The 20,227-nt window shown below is 44.0% G+C and overlaps 1 protein-coding gene across 2 annotated transcripts in view; it reads left to right on the top strand.

The window, feature by feature from the left end:
• SLC13A3 (solute carrier family 13 member 3) overlaps positions 1-20,227 on the top strand; it is a 90,692-nt gene that overhangs the window by 18,264 nt on the left and 52,201 nt on the right. Inside the window, exon 2 of one of the 2 annotated variants that reach the window (XM_023197058.3) lies at positions 19,262-19,527. In XM_023197058.3, the coding sequence (XP_023052826.2) occupies positions 19,262-19,527 (266 nt within the window). The remainder of the gene's footprint in view (positions 1-19,261; positions 19,528-20,227) is intronic. The other variant, XM_023197056.2, reaches the window with a different exon arrangement.

The raw sequence follows: 20,227 nt of genomic DNA, 5'->3' as shown, positions 1-20,227 counted from the left end.
TCTATCTATTGAAAGAGAGAAAGGGAGGGAGGAAGGAAGGGAGAGAGTGAGTGAGAGAAAGAGAGAGAGAGAGATTACTCTGGGCCATGCATTGCACCCAGCATTTTACCTACATGAACTTATTTAATCCTTCCAACAATAATTCTCTGAGGTTGAAATTCTTATCATCATTATTATCATCACCCCCATTTTACAGATGAGGAAACCAAAGAGCAAAGTTAAGTCATTTGCTCTGGAAGCTATAGATGCAGGATTGGAACTCAGGCACTCTTGCACTGGATGCCAAGCTCATAACCCATAGTCTTCTCTACTTCTTGGCATCAGGTCTGGATTTCAACCTCCAGCTCCCAGCTCCCAGCTCCCTGTCCATGGCTCTTTTCCCTGATCCTGACAGCTTTTTTTTTTTTTTTTCCCCTTGGGGCTGGCCTTCTTCCAGGCAATGTCCCACTGTGGTGATTCTGTGATGCTGTAATTCCCATGTTATCCGTGTTTACTCATGGATAGGCTCAGAGTGGTGAAGCGACCCCAGTCCTGAGTGCCTGAGCCATGATGCTTCAAACCCTATGTAGCTCCAGAGGGTCTGGCACTGTGCAGGCTCAGTCCTGGGCGAGGGGATACCATGAAGTTTAAGGTTCTGCCTTGCTAGAGTTCAAAGTTCAGCACTTCACAGTCCCAACCCTGGACACTTCTGAGGAGTGGGACCCTAGTAGGCAGCAGGAGGGCACTGCTGTGGGCAGCTGGCGTCAGTTCTGTCCCCAAAGTTTGGGCCAGCCAGCTCTCTGCCTGGCATGGAGCTACCAATACCTGCCAAGAGCCTGGTCACTGCCCAGTGCCCTGACAAAAATGCCAGCTGCAGCCCAGCAGGGAGCTGGGGCAGGGGGAAGGGGACAGTGGTGGTGGAGACAGTGTCCTGAAAATTCCTTCCCCTGGGTCCCGGAAAACAGACCATTTCTCTTTCTTTCCTTTCCTACACGAAGAGGGCAAGTTGGGGGATGGTAGGAGAAAAGTTGCCTTGTGTATGCCTGGAAATCATTTCCCAGCTCAAAAATTAACCACCTGACATGGCATTTTTTCTCTCTCTCCACCCTCCTCTCACCCCTGCGTGTTTTGCTTGCAGGCGTTAATCCCCGTGGTCATGTATTGGCTAAGCCTGAGAAGCTGGGATTTCTTTGGGGAGGGGGGATTATAAGCCTTCCTCTAAGAAAGCCAGACCTTGGAGAGTATGAGTTGGGCGGGTGTGAGCAGGGCTGAGTTGGGAACCAAGGCTAGGACTAGGGTGGGCCACATGAAGCATTTGGAGAGCAAGATTGAAGGAGGAGCTCACTCAGGGTCATGCATGAGCCTCGCCCACGTGGCAGCCCTGCTCCCAACTCCCGCTGCCTGATAAAGCCCAGGGCACAATGGCCTTTCAATTAACTAAGAGAAAGCATGGCCTTAACTTGTACAATCTACCTCTGACTCACTGTGTGACCTCAAGGAAGCCACTTTCCTTTTCGGGACAACCATTTCCTCCATTGTATGGACTAAAAGTTAGATTAGAGCAGGGTTTCTCCACTTTATTCAGCACTGTGGACATTGACCCTATTGGAACAAATAATTCTTTACTGTAGGAGGTTGTTCTGGACACTGCAGGATGTTTAGCAGCATCCCTGCTCTGTACTCACTAGATGCCAGGAGCACCCTCCACCAGTCATGACAATAAAACATGTCCCCTGGGGGACAGAATCACCCCCTGTCAAGAACCATTGGATTAAATGATCTCAGCTTCATTCTGACTCTCATATTTCAAGATTTAAGAACACTATTTTTGAAGGCCAGCTTTATGAAATTGATCTAATTGTATTATTAATAATAATGTTATTTAATACAATATAACAATATATCATATTTATTGAGCTACTGTATGTATCAATCACTGAGTCAGTGGTTACCTTATATTAATAACTATCTCTCCAAGGAAGGTGCTATGATCATATGTCTGTGGCACACAAGGAAACTGAAGGTGAAGAGAGTTAACAGGCCCAGGATCAACAGCACTTTCTGATCACAGAATTACTAGGTGGGAGGCAGTTATGGTTTAAGTTAGTAGAACAAAGACTTTTTTATTCCATTCACCTTTCTGAAGCAGTCTCAAAACAGCCACAAAAGCAACAAAAGGAGAAGAATGTGCCATCTTTGATGAAAGAAGGAAAGACCACAATCCCACCTCACCAGCATATGAAGAAGAGCTGACAATGGCAGGAAACTTTGACCAAATTGCAGAAGGAAATCAAGAGTGGTGCATGCTTCTGCAGATCATGGGCAAGACGAGGAGTTCTCCAGAAGTGTTTTTGAACTCTGACATTTCCTAATACTGGCAAAGCCTGGAGCATGCATGTGGGAGAAGGGAGAGTTCCTGAGATGTATGTGACAGCACAGCATTCAGACGAACTGATTGAGGAGGCTCCAAGACTCTTGTCAAGAAGTGGGATGTTGGAATGGCACGTGGGAGAGAGATTGCGTATAGTGATCACCTGTATGGCTGTAAAGTTTCTAGTTTTCTCTCTTAGTCAAAGAGACATAAATGCTAAAGAGACATCAAAGAACTGTGACCTTCTTGGGACCTCACACTGAGTAAGGGGCTCCAGCTTGCTTAGAGGAGAGGCATGTTCTGGGTCCATGTTGGTGAGAAAGCATTATGAGATAGTCAACAGAGCCAATGTTTGGATACCTGTGGGCCAGCCCCTTTCCCCACACTTTCCTCCAACAAAGAACTGGTCTTAAAAGAATGACTGGTCTTAAAAGAATTCTGTAATAAGGAGCCAACATGAGATCTGCCAAAAAGAGAGCATGAGAAATAAAAAGCAAAGAAACATAAAATAGAAGGGATAAAAAAAGAATAAATACTAGAAGATTTATTTTATAAAGTGGGAGAAACTATTGGACAGATGTTTTTCTGTGAAATATATATTTTTTAAAATGCCTGCCTAAAACAAATCTCAAAATAAGAAACAAACAGGGCAAAGAAGAGATATTAAGAAGCAGAGGGGGGTGAAAAAACAGCACTCAGGAAGTAAGTGGAAGAGAAAAATAAAGCTATTCTCTTATAAATGCTGTATCAGAGCAAAATGGGGAAATATTAAAAACATAATCAGAGACATGATATGCAGGCTAAAAAGACTGAACAAAATGAAGTGGAAAAGAAAAGTAAGAAAGGATGAATGAAAACAATCAATATGGAAGACAAAGGAAATCCAACATCAGCATAATTGGTGATCCTAAAGAAGAAAATAAAACAGAAAACAATGTTGGGATCTTTAATAGAAGAACATTTCTCCAAAACAAAACTAAAACATATGCAGGTTGAAAGAGCTTACTGTCTTCCAGAAAAAGCTTATGGACACTCATCAAAACAAATTGTGGTAACATTAATAGACTTGAAACTTAATAGAAAAAACCTTATGGATATCCAGGCAAAAACTTCAAGTGAGCTGTAAGGGGTGGGAGAAATCAGGCTGGACTCAAATTTCTGCAATAATTAAATATCTACTAATTCTCAGAGAAAGAACATGTAACCCAATAATTTTACAGATATATCACTTTTGTATTCAGAGGATGCTTTTTTTAAAAAAAATGTGCATACATACTGTTGAAGTTTGGAAAATAGAGCATATAAGAAATAAATCCAAATTTATTCATAATCTCATCCCTAAGACAGAAATGTCAATCACACACTTCAAAATGCTTTCACAGACATTTGTCCTAATGGAATCCTCTGTGATGTAGACATCCCAATATTATTATTCCCAATTAGAAGATGAACAAGTTTAGGCTCAGAGTGTTCAGTGATTTGCTGTAAGAATTCAGCAGCAAAACCACCTACGCCCAGGCTTCCTGGCCCTTGGGCCCGAGTTCTCTAGAACAGCTCTGTCCTATAAAACTTTCTTTGATGATGGAGATGTTCCATATCTGCTCTGTCGAGAATGGCAGCCCCTAGTCTCATGTGGCTGTTGAGCACTTGAAATGTGGCTAGTATTACTAAGAAACTGGAATTTTAAATTTCGTTTGATTTTAATGAACTTGAACTTAAATTCCACATGTGGCCCAGGGCTCCACTGTTTAGACAGGCCAGCACTAGAGAGCTCCTTGGCACTCTTTCCCCTTCAAAGGCAGCTGACCACTTTCCTTTTCAGCCATCCTCCCAACCTCATCCATATCAAGTTCACCCAGAATCTGACCTCTGGGGTCAGCCTTGATCATTAGGACTAGGCTCCTTCCCTGTGGCACCTGTCTTCTCCAGGTGCAGACTCTGTTAGGCCTTGCTGTCAGTTTCTTCAGCCCTAGAGATTGTAGCTGAGTCCCACTGGCTTCTGATGGCAGAGGAATAGGCTGGAAGTTGAGCAATGTGTTACCCGAAGCTGCTACTCCTTCTTTCCTGGGCCTGCTCAGCAAGATTCTCCCTCCCAAAATGCAGCTGCTGGACAGAAACAAGTGGCAAGAAGGCAAACTGCTCACCCTGAGTTGACCCAGAAAATGAGTCTGCAAAATCAGACACCTCTCCCAACCTCTGAACTCCAGAAGTTAAAATTGAAAGGAACAGTGCCTCGGGATCATGTGGCCCCACACTCCTTCCTACCTGAATCTGCCCTTGAGGACCCAAGGGAAGCCTCTATTTTGCAGACACGCAGACTGAACCTCAGTGTGGCTATGTGGCTGGTGTGAGTTTATGAAACAGGAAGCCCAGAGACAGAGGTTGACTGGAGTTGCTGTTGGGTGGAGTAAAATCATGGATCTACCTGGACTCCCCTCTACAGTTCCACTGTTTCAAACGTATCCGGGGCTGGGAGTGATGAGATCTACTCTTAGGCTCTGCGTGGTCCTGAAGACACCACACCTCCTCTCCAGACCTCAGTTTATATCTGTAAAATGGGGATTTTAAAATGGAGCAGGGATTTTCAGTACAGAGTTCGGTGATCCCTACTAATCTGTCAACATCTTGACATTACATTCAGTATTGTACATGTGTGGGCCCATACACACTATGTGGGGTTTTCATTAATTACCACAGGGCTCCATCCTTCTACCAATTCCCATCACTTAGATGAGAGGTCATAAATTGGTGACTGTGGGTTGAATACCACCTGCAGATGTAGTTTTTTTTTTTTTTTTAATTGACCCACAGTTTCCTTTTAATGAGAAAATCTTTTAAAACTGTGAGATTTCACATAGAAGCAAAATTTCAAGCTTCTCTTGAAACATCAGGAGAGCTGGCATCACAGGACCCACATTCCTGTTTCACAACAATCAGGGGAGCTGAGCAGCAGCAGTTGTCCTTGTGGTTGGGGGGGGCCCTGTGTTCCCCACTTCACCACAGTCCCCACCCCTCCCTATTGCACTCATGATACTGAAGTCCAATGCCAGCTGTAAGTTACCATTAAGCTTGGGCACTTTTATCCCCGGCTAAAATAACAGTATTCTGTCTCCACAGCACTGTTGGAAGTGCAAATCATACTTGAGAAAACATGACTTTGATTACACCAGCCCACATTACCCATTAAATTGTCCCCTGCATATGAGTTTGAAATGCTGGACTTTATATCATTTATTCATTCTTTTAACAAATACCTGTTGAGGCACTGAGGATAGAGGTGAACAAAGACAGGGAAGGCCCTGTTTGCATGGTGTCATGATCTGCAGGGAGGAGAGAGAGAAATAATAAGTGAATGAACAAAAAAATAAACTCCAGCTAGTGATAAGTGGCTCCACAAGAATGGAGCCAGATAATGTACAGCAGACCACAATGAGCAGTGTGATCATTGAGAGAGAGCAGTGTGATGTCTCCCTGGAGGGGAGACCTTTGAAGTGAGGGCTGAACAGCAAGGAGCCAGCCAGCCAGAGATAGAAGGGGGGTGGGTGGGGTCAAGAGGGCCAGGCAGAGGGAAGAGCAGGTGCAAAGACCTGGACGTGGGAACAGGCCTGGCCTGCTTGTTCTGAGAGCCCACCACTTAGCATTTTACAGGCCTCAGTGCTCTAGTCCCTGCCTCCAAGTCCCCTGGAAGATTTTTGCTCTCTGGAAGTTAGTTTTGTTCTTAAGGCCTGGCAGAGTGAGAAGGTGGGGGGATGAGGGGCAGCAGCACTTCTTACTAATTCTCCACCAGATGTCTGGCATACAGCTGGCAAATCTGAATCCATTTGCCCACAGGAAGCTCAGCTGAGGCAGGGGAGGCATTCAGGGTCACTCTGGCTCTGCTCCAGTCCCTCTCCAGCAAGGTAATAAAACACACTCTTGACCCACTTGCTGCCAAAGCCCCAAGTGGGCTAAAGATTGACTTCCCAACTCCTGCCATTTCCCTTGGGTCACCTCTCCAGCTGACATGTGCTGTATCTGGAGTCATTCCTTCACAGAGGGCTGAGTTCACATCCTGACAGGAGCATCCAGAGATAGAGAGAGGAGAAAGAGGGAGGGAGAGAAAGAAAGGGGAGGGAGAGAAGAAGAAAAGAGAGGGAAGGGGAGAGAGAGAAAGGGAGGGGCAGGGACAGAGAGGAAGGACAGAGGGAGTGGGAGGAGGGAGGGAGGGAGGGGAGAGAAAAAGAAGAGGGGGGGGAGAGAGAGAGAGAATATAGCTTTGAAAAGCAACCCTTGCAGCCAGAATTTAAACAACAACCTTTCCTCCCATTTATGTCATGTACAGAATGAATACATCTGAATACATCGCACAAGAGGACTCACAGAATGTCACCTCCAAAGCAGATGTATGCTAGTGTTCACAACAACTTTTTCCATAACAGCCTGAAACTGGAAATAATCCAAATGTCCACCAGCAGGAAAATGTACAAATAAATTCCCATCTATTCACAGAATAGAATACTACTCAGCAGTGAAAAAGAATAGGCTACTGACACACACAGCTGCATGGAGGAATCTCACAGACATTATGCTGAGCAAAACAGCCAGACATACTTCAAGCTCATTCTTGTTGGTAAAATTAAAATTAAAATTAAAAAACAGCCAGAGACAGAGAAGTACATCCTGTATGATTCCATTATGTCCCAGAACAGGCAAAAACCAATCTATAGTGATAGAAATTGCAGCACTATTTTGCAAAGGATGTGGGAATTGACCTGAAAGGGGCATACAGGAACTTCCTGGGAAGATGTAAATGTCCTGTATCTTGATTGGGTTGGTGGCTATATGAATATGACCATTTGTCAGAACTTTTATTTTATGTAAATTATAGCTCAATGAAGCTCTTTTTTTGAAGTCATGTTTATTTTTCTCTCCAGCTAGTGCTCTAAAATATTTTCAGTTCTTTTCCTATTACTTGGACAAAAACCCCTGCAGACACATGCCATTTCCTATCACTCTTGAGATGTAATTAAAATCCTCCAATTACTTTAATACACAAACATGGTCTCAATTCAGAAATTACAATGGTCAGTTCCAGGTGATCATCAAAACGTGGAACTTGATTTGAAGTGAAATCCTTTCCCCTCCCCTTCCTGGGGGCTCTACAGGCTGGAAGCTGGGAAAGAAAGACGAAGGAGAGATCATTGTCTGCTGAGTTCCTCTTTATGGTTTCACCTCTTCTTCCTTATTTTCTTAAGCAAGGTTTGTGACAGCCACAGTGAAAGAAGCCAGGGGGTAGGAAGAGGCAAGAAGCCTGGCAGGTGCATGACTCCTGCCCCTCAGTTTGCCTTTGCAGCAGACACTTCTCTTGTGAATCTTACAGGGTCAGGAGACTAGTGGGCCTCTCCCTTCTCAGAACACTTCACAGTCCTTCCATTGGGATTTTCTCCCTGGCTTCTACCCCTCTAGTTCCTGGTTTTCCATACATGGGAACTCCCTCAGGGGTCCTATATCACTTAGAAGTGGACCTCTTAGGCAGGATTTTAAAGAGGCTCTGGGCTGAAATTCTTATTTCATAACCACATCTGGTCTTTAGAAATACTTGAGCTTTCCCTTCTCACATATTTGGAATGTTGGCCCAGCTAGGATTGAAGGATAAAACACAAGGTTCTAAGTTCACTTTGAATTTCAGATGAACAAGGAGTCGTTTTTAAACTATAAGTATATCCCAAATAGAGTGTGGGATATACTTATGCTAAACAATTATTTGCTGCTATTCATCCTAATACTGATTGAATATTTGAGAACAGCTTGTCTAGGTCTCACCATCTCCCCCTTGTGTAACAGCATAATGCTATGAGCAGCTTGCCTTGTGTCTGCCCAGCAGGCTGTCTACTACTTTCATCTCTGTGACCCTGGCCAGGTTACTTATTCATGCTGTGCTTCAGTTGCATTATCTGCTAAATGGAGATAATCATGGAACCTACTTCATAGGGCTGTTGTGACAATCACAATTAAACTGAGATAATACACAGGTACAGTTGTTTGGGCCGTGTCTGCCACATAGCAAATTCTCAATAGGTGTTTACTGTTATTAGTATTATTATGGTGATAGTGGTTGTTGTTGCTATTGCATGAAGAGAGAAAGAACTAGAGCCTCCAGATAGGCTATTTTCTGGAGAAAGGAGCCAGAACTAGAAGGATGGAGTTCCTGGGAATGAGGAATTGGGAGGGAACAGGATGGTTATTATGAGCATGCCTTGTGGGAGACAGTGAGGCAGAGATGGGGGTGATGGAGGGGCAGGGATGGCAAGGACAAGCCAGGAAGCTTGAGAGAGGTTCTCTTGGTTTAGGAATATGAGAGATTTTCAGGCATGCTAGAGAATAGAGAGGATGTGGACATTTGACAAGAACACCCACAGATTGTGCAGAAATACATAGTGATAAAGAGAAAACTCTGGTCAGACCACCACTCTGGTCAGGCAGTCAGGGTTCAAATCCTGACTGCCTCAGCAGCTGTGGGCAAGTTACCTGACTTTTCCTGTCTGCCTCAGTTGTCCCATCAGCAAAACAGAGCTAATAATATCTGTCTCAAAGGATTGTTGTGAAAATAAAATGAGTTGATAAGTGCAATTACTTGGAAATTAATTGCTTGCTAATTAATTGCTAGTGATTATTATACTTTGAGTCCCTTAAATGTTTAAGAGAGAAGAGTTTAAAAATTAGAATTCCTGTTTAGACTATGCAGTTTGTAAGCTGCAACACTACCCTGGGACTGAATTACCTGGGACACAGTGTTATGCATGACCTAAATCAATGTCCTTTTGTAATTTCCCCCAAAACAGAGGGGGAAAGTAATAGTACCTTCCTGAATCCAGGTGTGTCAGTGTATGCCTGTCATCCCAGCTACTTGGGAGGCTGAGATGGGAAGTTCACTTGAGCCCGGGAATTCAAGACCAGCCTGGGCAACACAGTGAGACCTTGGTTCAAAAAAAAAAAAAAAAAAAAAAAAAAAAAAAAAAAAAAAAAGAAAGAAAGAAAGAAAAGAAAAGGAAAAAAGAAAAAAAGATGCCTTCCTGAAAAGATTGTTAGGGGCGTTAAATGAGTTAATACATAGAAGATGCCTGAAACTTAGAGAATACTCAAAAAATGTTGGTGGTTGTGATTGTCATTATACTGTAGTTATTCTTCTGCATAGAGATGTGAAGCTGCATAGAAAAGGAAACTCTCGCCAGAGCTCCTCAGAATTGAAATTTTCCAGGTGACTGCATGTCACTGTTCTCAACCATTATATTCCATTTTCTTTTCTTTTAATGCCGTTGTCAGGATCACCCAGGTAACAGGGTTATCCTGTCCTCATAAAGTGAATTAGGAAGTGTTCCCTTTTTCTCTGCTCTCTGAAAGAGTTTCTGCAAGATGGTATTATTTATTCCTTCAATGTTTGGTAGAATTACCATTGAAGCCAGAAGGGCTTGGAGTTTTTTTGTGGGGAGGTTTGTAATGATTGATTCAGTTTCTTCAATAGACACTGAAATATTCAGCTTTTTAATTTCTTTTTCTGATAGTTGAGAAAGGTATGTTTTAGCAGGAAGTTTCTCTGGTTACTTGAAATTATCAAAGTTATTGGTAAAAAGTTGTTCAAACTATCCCTTTTGTACCCCTTTCATACTGTAAGATCTGAGTCATGTCTTTTTAAAATTCTTGTCATCTATTAAGTTCTGACCTTAGAGTGTCCCTAACAGGGAAGCTATATTGCCTTCTTAAATTTGTAACTTTGATGCTACTCATGAGTATCACACACACACACAAACACACACACATGCACACATCAGACACCAATTCCTATTGAGTTAGAGGAGTAAATTTGCAAGGATCTCCTACTGCTCCGGAAATCTGCCCTCATATTTTAAAGTACAATAGGCAAATGCTCAAGTGCCTGCTGGACAAAGGGGAGGCTCTGACCTTAGGAATCTGCAAAAGCTTTTATTCTCTAAGATTTAGTTTAAATAGCTCTTCCTAAGAGAAATGTTCCCTGCTATCTTTCTTTGTCCTCTAAGCTAAGTTACTTACTTTCCCCTAGGTGTCCCTGGCTTACTGAGAACCACACGTTGGTCCCAGTGTAGTTATTTGACCCGGCATCCACCTGCCTGATCCCTATACTCTGAGCAACTCGAGGGCAGATGTTCACTTATTCATCTCTACCTCCTGAACTTTCAGCATGGTGGCCACAAAGAGTCAGGGTCACAATCCATTTATTCTTTCACTCATTCCACACTCTCTGATACCAATTCCCTCAATGTGTTGGGAACTGTGCCAAGTGCTGGGAACACAGAAGGGAACAAGACAAAAGAAACGGGGTCCCTCTTCTCAGGGAACTTTCTTAGTAGTTGAGGAGACAGAGTCAGTAAATCATTTTGAATGGATGAACCTTTGCAGGTTACAGTTTGGCAGCATTTACCACCTTATTTTCCGTGGAGCATAAGTTGTGGAGGATTTTAAGAAATATTTTCAGTCTGTGGTCAAATATATTTTGGAAACTTTGGGTTAGACAAGGCCAAATAAATGTGTGTACTGCATGATTTGTCAGCCCTTTCAGTGTACCAATTATGAATTTTTAGCGGAGTGGTTGGGAGAGCAGTTCCTGAAAAACTTATTTGGTTTTAGAACCCTTTCTTGGGAAGATATCATGTGACCTTGGATGTGATGTGCTGGGAAGTTCCACATAGAGATTGCTTAAGACCCCCTGGGTACTCAATGTATTTTTCTTGATTTGGAGCCACAACTTTTTTTATTCTAGAACCATCTATAAGATGAGAAGACTTCAAAAAGTTCATAAGAAAGTGGAATTAAAAGACAAAAATAAAAATATAAACTTTGTTTCTCAACATAAGCTCCATCAAGTTCTAGACACTTTTGTAATGATGATACCAGCTATTTAATCCATCCTTAAAGAACTAAGAGTCTAGGGAATTTAACCATGTCAATGTCATCTTCTTTTACATTATTAGCTGAAGAAAAATGGGTGCTCTTTAAAGATTTTTGAAGATTAGGAAACAAAAAGAAGTCAGAAGAAGCCAAATCAGGACCATAAGACAGATGCCTAATGATTTCCCGTTAAAACTCCCACAAAACTGTCCTTGTTTGAAGAGAGGAAGGAGCAGGAGCATTGCTATGGTGAAGGACTCTCTGGGGAAGCTTTCCCTAGCATTTTTCTGCTAAAGCTTTGGCTAATCCTCATAAAACTCTCATAATGAGCAGATGTTATTGTTCTTTGGCCCTCCAGAAAGTCAACAAGGAAAATGCCTTGAGCATCCCCCCAAAAATATTGCCATGACCTTTGCTCTTGATCAGTTCACTTTTGCTTTGACCGGACCACTTCCAACTCTTGATGGCCATTGCCTTGATTGTGCTTTGTCTTCAGGATTGTACTGGCAAAGCCATGTTTCAACTCCTGTTACAATTCTTAGAAGAAATGCTTCAGGATTTTGATCACATTTGTTTAAAATTTCCATTGAAAGTTCTGTTCTTTTCTGCAGCTGATCTCGGTGCAGTGGTCTTGGTACCCATCAAGTGGAAAGTTTGCCCAACTTTAATTTTCCAGTCAGAATTGTGTATGCTGAACCAATTGAGACGTCTGTGGTGTTGGCTACTATTTCTGCTGTTAATTGTTGGTGCTTTTTAATTAGGGCATGAACAAGATTAAATTTTTTTCCTTGCAGATCCATGTGGATGCTCTGCCACTGCAGGCTTCATCTTCTACAGTCTCATCCCTTCTAAAACAAATTATCCATTTGTAAATTAGAATTTCTTTGGGGCATTGTCCCCATAAACTGTTCGTAAAGCATCAAGCTTCACCATCAATTTGATGTTTGTTTTTACTTCAATTTTAGCAGAATTCATAGAGCTCTGATAGGGGCGGTTTTCGAACTGTCCTTTTTAGTGCCTCAAACTAGATTCTGTTCAGACATGTGATAATAAGTTAGTATGAGTTTATTTTGGTGCAAAAATTTGAAATCCCTGCATAGTTTTTAAATAATACATATTTTTCGTGAACTTTTTGAAGATCCCTTGTCTTAACCTCTCTGTGCCTCAATTTTCTCATTTGCTAAATGTAAATGAAAATAATACTAACCTTCCTTTCATAAGGTTGTTTAATGAACAAATAGATATAACATACTTAGAACAGTCCCAGGCATATAGTAACATTCAATAAATGTTAGTTCTTATTTTTTCCATTGCTGTGTGACAGAGATATTCTGAATTTTGCAATAGCAAAGATGAAAGCACACACATTAAGTTCTATTAAAATGTCAGGTATTATTTATTGTTAGGAGAATGGAGAAGGTGAGTGTTTTAGTCAGGAGTCTGAATTGCAAATGACAGAAACTTGAATCACAGAGGCATGAAGTCACCTATCCAAGGTCACAAAAGTCATGGTGTAGTCAAGCTATAGTTCAAATCCAGGAAGTCTTGCAACAAGCTCAGGTTCTTAACCGCTGTGCTGTTCTGCTCTTCTGTGAACCGAGTGCTGTGAGAGCATAGATATTGGAACTGACCAGGACTTTAGGATGGGGGTCACAGGATAAAAATGGCCTCTACAAGATGAGTCATAATTCACTAGATGAAGAAGTAGAAGAATGTTCCTGGCAAAAGGAAGAGCATGTGCAAAGGCCCAGAGATTGACAAGCAGTGTAGACTGCTGAGAGAACTGTGTCCAAGAGAACAGAGAAAGTGGGGAATGTGGGAAGCCTGTACTGGGACACCCTGATAAGCTTCGAATGCCATGACTGTGAGTCTGGGGGCCATGGGGAGCCAGAGGAAGTGTTTGAGCCAGGGAGTGGCATGATCTGAAGTGCATTTTAGAAGTATTCCTTTGACTGCTCATGTGGAGGATGCGCAAAGACAAGTGCAAAGGTTGAGAAATAGTCTCAGTGAAAGCCGATGAAGTTTGACATTGGTCAAGAGCAGGGCAGATGGAGGGGAGAGACCTAAATGCTCAGGCTCTAATGACAGAGCTTGGACTCTCTTGTATCAGATCATGCCTGGGACCTCTCTCAAGTGGGTTTGGCTCAGATAAACCCCAAATCCAGCTGGAGGACGTAACCCTTCTTCTTGACTCAAATACAAAAGAGGCTTCCAGCATAGGCAAGAAGGCAGTCCCTCTCCTTCTCTGTGCCAAACACCTCTCCAATCATAGCTCAGAAACACGTCACCCTCTCTGAGAACACTTCTGTCTTAGACTGGGTCTTCGGAAGGACCCTGAGGCAATGATTTGACTGCAAGGAATTTGGGGGCAGTGGACAAGGGAAACAGTGAAGAGCATGGAAGAAATAGAGGTGTATTAATGAAGAGTTTCCTGCCAGCAAAAGGGATTCAGCCTTACTGGGGACTTCTGGGAAATGGTATTCGACATGCCTCAGTTATCCCACTGAAAGGCAACTGAACTTCGTGGCTGGGAGCTATTCCTAGTAGTGTTACTTCTTTGCAGTCTTGGCCAAGTGTGCTTCTAAAGCTAGAGAAATCTGAAGACGTCACTGGTGTCAACAGGAATGGTGGGCACCAAAGGGAGAGACGGAGGACTGTCTTAGTCCATTTGGGCTACTATAACAAAATACCTTAGACTGAGTGATATTTAAACAATAGAAGTACATTGCTTACAGTTCTAGGGGCTGGGAAGTTCAAGATCAAGGCACTGGCGGATTCAGTGCCTGGTGGGGCCTTGCTGTTTTCTTCAAAGACAGTGCCTTATTGCTGTGTCGTCACATGGCAGAAGGAAGGCCCTTAGGCCCCTTTTATGAGGACACTAATCCTATTAGTGAGAGCAGAGACCTTATGACCTAATCACTTCCCAAAGGTCCTGCCTCTTATCACCACCACAATGGGGATGAGGATTCCATGTATGAATCTGAGGGGACAGAAACATTGAGACCATAGCAAGGAGGTGCTGAGGTGTCTGCCCTTCTTAGACCCCACTGCGTGACACAGCTCCCTGTCACCTTTGCTCCATAGCTCACTGTCTTAAACTCTGTTTTAGCACTTGTCTCTCTGGGGGATGAATGATTTGTCTTCATGTCTGTCTCCTTGAGCAGTGGAAGCAGATGAACCAGGGATGGGCTAGGCACCAAACCTTGTATACCGAGTAAAGGTGTGGACTACAGTCTAGGAATCTAGGACCAGGGATGGGCTAGGCACCAAATCTTGAATGCCAAGTAGAGGGGTGGACTGCAGTCTAGGAGTCTAGGTGTCTCATAATAGGCCTAAGATGAAAGTGAAACGTCTTATAGTCATATCATTTTCAAAACACAAAGATGAGGATTGTCTGAAGGGGTGCAAGAGTTCATTTATGGTATGTCTGGGCTTCTGTGGGAATTTGAGATTATAATCTCCACCAAGGACTCATATTTACAAATTGGGATACCTGTTGGTCTGGCAAGTGGTACGCAGAACAGGATACATGGGGCATTCCTTCTTGGGTCAGCAGGAAGATCTGATAGAAAGTAATTGTATATTTTAAAAAGCATGAATTCATTGTGGAGCAGGGTACCAAGCATGGGTGGAAGAAAGGCAATTTTGCAGCAGACTGTGATGCAGATTTCCTGGCCCAGGGGATGATGCACGGATGTTGTTCTGCCTGGAGGCCCACAGTGGTGTGCTGCAGCCAGCTTATGCTGGCTTGGGAAATGTGATTGTCAAGTTTTTAGGAATTCTAATAGCCAGTTATTAAATACAGACCTTCATACACACACACACACACACACACACACACACACACACTAGTTTTTCAAGAGCCAATTATTCAACATTTACCAACACACATCCGTTGTTTGAGGGATATTTGGCAGAAAGAGGCTGGGAAGGTGATTTGGGTTTGAGAAGCACTGTAGTTTTTGTTTGTTTGGTTTTTAGAGACCAGGTTTCACTGTGTTGCCCAGGCTGGACTTGAACTCCTGGCCTCAAGCAATCATCTTTCCTGAGCCTCCCAAGTAGCTGGGACTATAGGCACCTGGCTAAGAATCATTTATTGATTGGCGTGGTCAGATTTGCTTGTTAAAAATTTAGAGACTATGTGTTAGTCATTTTCCTTGTGCCAGCTTCCAGCCCAGGGCATAGCATGTGGTCAGGAATAAAGTTTGCTAAATGGATAGATGAATGAATGATAACTTGGCTTGAGCTTTTTCTCTAGGTTGTAGAAGCATGTATTCATCATTCAACAGATATTTTGGGTGCCTACTATGTGCTAGGAACTGTTCTTGGCATTGGGAACACAATCCCTGCCCTCCTAGAGCTTGCATTCTAATAGAGGAGAAAACATATAGAGCTATAAAATCTGCTTTCAGGTGGTAACCAGTTACATGAAAGAACATGAAGCAGGATAAGGGGCTGGAGACAGGGTTTCGTGCTGCTTTTGTACTGGCAGCCAAGACTCAAGAGGAGAGGTGGCTCCATCTCTCCAAAGTTGTGTGTCTTCAGGAAGGCCCCTTTGGCTCTCTGAGCTGTGGAAACCAATCGTCCCCAGGTGATATTCAGGTTCCCAGCCTAAGAAGGCTGAGGTGGCCTTGGCCAAGTCTGAAACCTTGGGTACACCGGCTCCCCAGGTGGTTACTAAAGCTCTGTAGGCAGAATGTTGGGATTCCAGGATCTTCTCTAAACGGGGTGCTGTTTATTGTGCCACTGGTTTCCCACATCCTTGTTTGCTGTGCTGTATACCTGGGACGGGCCTGCCCTCTATCTCTGTGGAATTCTGGGATGATGCCTTTTGACTCCAAGCACACATTGAGGTTTTTCCACAAAAGTGGGCCTTTTCCACAAAAGGATCTCAGCTTCTTGTTGGGGGAGCTTTGGGGTTCTGGAAACAGCTCTGACATCCAACTGCTGACTCACTCTTTCCCTCTCTGATCCGAGTCTCCACATCTGTAGAGCCAGGGAAATGAGAGGGGCTTGGTGATGATCTGATGATCTGCCACTGAATCCCCAAACTGGGGAGGTTTAGGGGCTGCCAGGGTAGGTGGAAGGGAGGCAGAGAACAGAGAAGCCCGTGACCAGCTCCTTATCCCACTTGTCCAGAAAAGTGCCTTTTTTTTTTTTCCTGATTTTTACATTCAAAGTTTGTCTGTTTTATATATTGGGATTCAACATACAATTTTGCTTGAACAAAGGGCTGGGGGTTATTAGTATTTATGGACTCTGGTCTTGTGATTCTCAAAGATATCTTACCTCTGAGATGCATGGATCTGCCTGATTTGAGAAACTGAAAGGATGGTGACAAATCAAAACTTAGGGAATTTTTAGTTGTGAAGTTTGATTCTGTATTATTCCTTTTACTTTCAACCTTTAATGGGTGTGTCCAATAACCTGGGTTCTTGGGATATTCATTCCAAGTTGAGTTAATTTGTTTTTTTTGTTTTGTTTTGTTTTTTGTTTTTTTTTTTTTTGAGACGGAGTCTGGCTCTGTCTCCCAGGCTGGAGTGCAGTGGCCGGATCTCAGCTCACTGCAAGCTCCGCCTCCCGGGTTTACATCATTCTCCTGCCTCAGCCTCTGGAGTAGCTGGGACTACAGGCGCCCGCCACCTCGCCCGGCTAGTTTTTTGTATTTTTAGTAGAGACGGGGTTTCACCGTGTTAGCCAGGATGGTCTCGATCTCCTGACCTCGTGATCCGCCTGTCTCAGCCTCCCAAAGTGCTGGGATTACAGGCTTGAGCCACCGCACCCGGCCGAGTTAATTTGTTTTACAGTTGTTCTTCTCTGGCCCCCAAGAAATAAATTTTAGGTATCCTGAAGGATAACTTTGTATTAACTGTGGCAGCTTATTTAATTTTTTTCTCTAAAACAATGTATCTTAAGTCAATAGGAAAATGGGTTGAGCTGTACAGAAATTCTCCCTGTGAGAGACTTTTTGCACATCTATATATTTCATGAGTGAATGTGAGCAACTGATAGAAAAGCTAAGGGACTTGGGAATCTGGACATTTTCCAATGTAGGGTGTGTTAAGCAGAGTCTCGGGATGTGTGTTTCAAGGTATGGAAATTGGTGACAGTGTGTCTCCCCCATCTCAGTAAATGACAACCCCATCTTCCCACTGCCGAGACCTACAACTTGGAATTGCCCTTGACTTCTCTCTTTGCTTACATATCACAACAGATCTATCAGCCAAGTTGTCAGACGTGACCTTGGAAATAGATTGAGAATTCAACTGCTTCTCACTACCAACAACTGCCGGCAATGGGCCCTAGTGGCCAGTGTCTTTTGCCTGGATTGTTGCCACAGCTGTCTGATGGGTCTCCGTGGTCCCTCCCTGGCCTCCCTCTAAGATGGATTAACTAATCATAGTAATCAGATACCTGTCCTGTTTCGCTGAGGATATGTTCTCTTAGGATGGTGCTCTGTTCGACGTCCTATGGACATGGAATAAAGTTAACAAAACTTACTGTAAGTAGGAAGTAAGAGCCATAAGATGGCTCCAGACAGGACCAAATCCAAGAAAAAGTTCATGTTTCCTAGAACATGCAAGATCATTGCCTTGAGAGGACATAAGAAAGCAAGGGCAGGGCAGGAATAGTTTCATTCCAACAGTGACCACACGAATAATAGGACATTAAGTATTATGAATCCTGTGGGACACGGATGCGTTAGATGTGAAGTCATTGTCATTATCACTCTCACGATGAGAACAGGTGTGTAGTTTGACAGGTTTTGACAAACGTGCACACCAATGTAGCTACCACTCCAATCTAAGTATAGAACATTGCCATCAGCCCAAAAGTTTCCTCTGTGCTCCTCTGCAACCCCTACCTGTGCCCCCACAACATAGACCTTCCACCCTAGCCCTGACAACTACTGATTAGACTTAAATTACTTTGTCTGCCCTTCATTGGTTCTAATATTCAGCTGAGAACAGCAGCAGGGCACTTGTATGAAGGTCTGGCTATAAAGGTAGATTGTCTTGGTCTACCCTGGTCTGCACAGCCATTACCTTGCTAATGACCTCCTTGCACCTCAGTTTCCTAATCCATCAAATGGGGATAATAATCATACCTACTTCACTAGGATTTTGTTAGGAATAAATAGCACCTAGTACTTAATAGCCCAACAGATGTCGGCTATTGTTATTGTTTATGGAGTATGCATTATGTGTTGGGCATTGTGCTGAGTACTGCGTAAGGATGTGGCAGTTGCTCCCTGTGCCCCCTCTACACCCCACTGGTGCTCACCATTTCCCCACACATCGGTAGCTTCTTACTGCCTCTGATATGGTCTGCGGGAGCGTTTCCTGTGGCTGCAGGAGCATGCTCAGTCTGCACATAAGGATGCCAGAAGTGCTGAAAGTTAATGCTCCCAGTATCAGCCCTCAACCAACGATGGCCAGGAGTTGGCAGATAAATGCTCCAACTTGCTTGCCTCCAGTTGAGACAACTCGAAGGCATGATTTGCCCTTTCCCCAGGGTTCCCCATCAGAATTGAGATCCAGGTGTTCACAGTGGTAACCTTCTCATGGGACACTCTCTGGATTGGCTTCCTTCTGTTTCACTTCCCCACTGTCCTTCCAGAACCTCCTGGGATCCCCTATCAAGTAAACTATTTTCATTCTCATCTTTATCTCTAAGACCACAGTGTATTTCACTTCATTCTCAAACAGTCCTATGGGGTGGACCAAAATAGCTTCTTCATTTTATAGTTGAGCAAAATGACGCTTAGAAAGATGACGCCACCTGCTTAAAATCAACGCCTTAGGCACACACCTGCTCCACTGCTGCCCTGAGAACGAGCCGGGGCAGGCCCTGCCGCAGGCCTCCTTCCCCCCTGCCCCCAGCCCCGGGCCTCCTTCCCCCTCTGCCCCGAGCCCCGGGCCTCCTTCCCCCTCTGCCCCCAGCCCCGGGCCTCCTTCCCCCTCTGCCCTGAGCCCCACTGACCCTCTGAGCATGCATCTCCTCTTGCAGGAAGGCCGCTGCTTGTTTATCATCCTGCTCATGGCGGTGTACTGGTGCACGGAGGCCCTGCCGCTCTCAGTGACAGCGCTGCTGCCCATCGTCCTCTTCCCCTTCATGGGCATCTTGCCCTCCAACAAGGTCTGCCCCCAGTACTTCCTCGACACCAACTTCCTCTTCCTCAGTGGCCTGATCATGGCCAGCGCCATCGAGGAGTGGAATCTGCACCGGCGAATCGCCCTCAAGATCCTGATGCTTGTTGGAGTCCAGCCGGCAAGGTAAGAACAGGTAACGGTTCCAGCCCTACAGTGGAGAGGCAGAGGGACTACACCTCTAGAGCCTATACCTGCTCTTCTTGGTTGACTCGTCCAGGCCAAGAAGCTCATCGGTTCCCACTATTTATTTATTTATTTATTTATTTTATTTTATTTATTTATTTATTTATTTATTTATTTATTTATTTATTTATTTATTTATTTCTCAACTATTTAGCAAACACCCACTGCATGCTAGACGCAGCACAGGCCCATCATGGGAAGCTGTTCTCAAAGGTGCAGAAGAACCACCTGGGGAGATGAGATGCTGACCCCCAGGCCCCACCCCCAGGGATTCCAGTCCCATAGTTTTGGAGGGAGCCACACTGGCAGTTTGACCCCGACTGCTCAGGGCCGAATCCCAGATAACCTGCTCTGAAAAATGACTTAACCTCTCTCTGCCCGTGAAATAGTGATGTAGTGGCACCCACCTCATAGAGTTTAGTGAGGATTAGATGAGCGAATGCAGGTAAATCCCCTACACCTGAGCAGATAATGCTGGCTGTTAGCATTCTTGTTTGCTATTTACCTGCCTAGGTGATGAAGATCAGGTGGGAGTTGAAGGTCAGGGGGATGCAGAGGATATGAGAAGATGGACTGGAAAGGAAGGGGAGTCAGGGTCACAATCCTAGAGAGCCTCAGGCCCTCTGGTTAGGATTTGGAC

Source organism: Piliocolobus tephrosceles, chromosome 20 (genome assembly GCF_002776525.5).
Source record: "Piliocolobus tephrosceles isolate RC106 chromosome 20, ASM277652v3, whole genome shotgun sequence".
Taxonomy (NCBI): Eukaryota; Metazoa; Chordata; class Mammalia; order Primates; family Cercopithecidae; genus Piliocolobus; species Piliocolobus tephrosceles.
The sequence above is the reverse complement of the archived record's forward strand: the minus strand, read 5'-3'. Positions and strand labels throughout refer to the sequence as shown.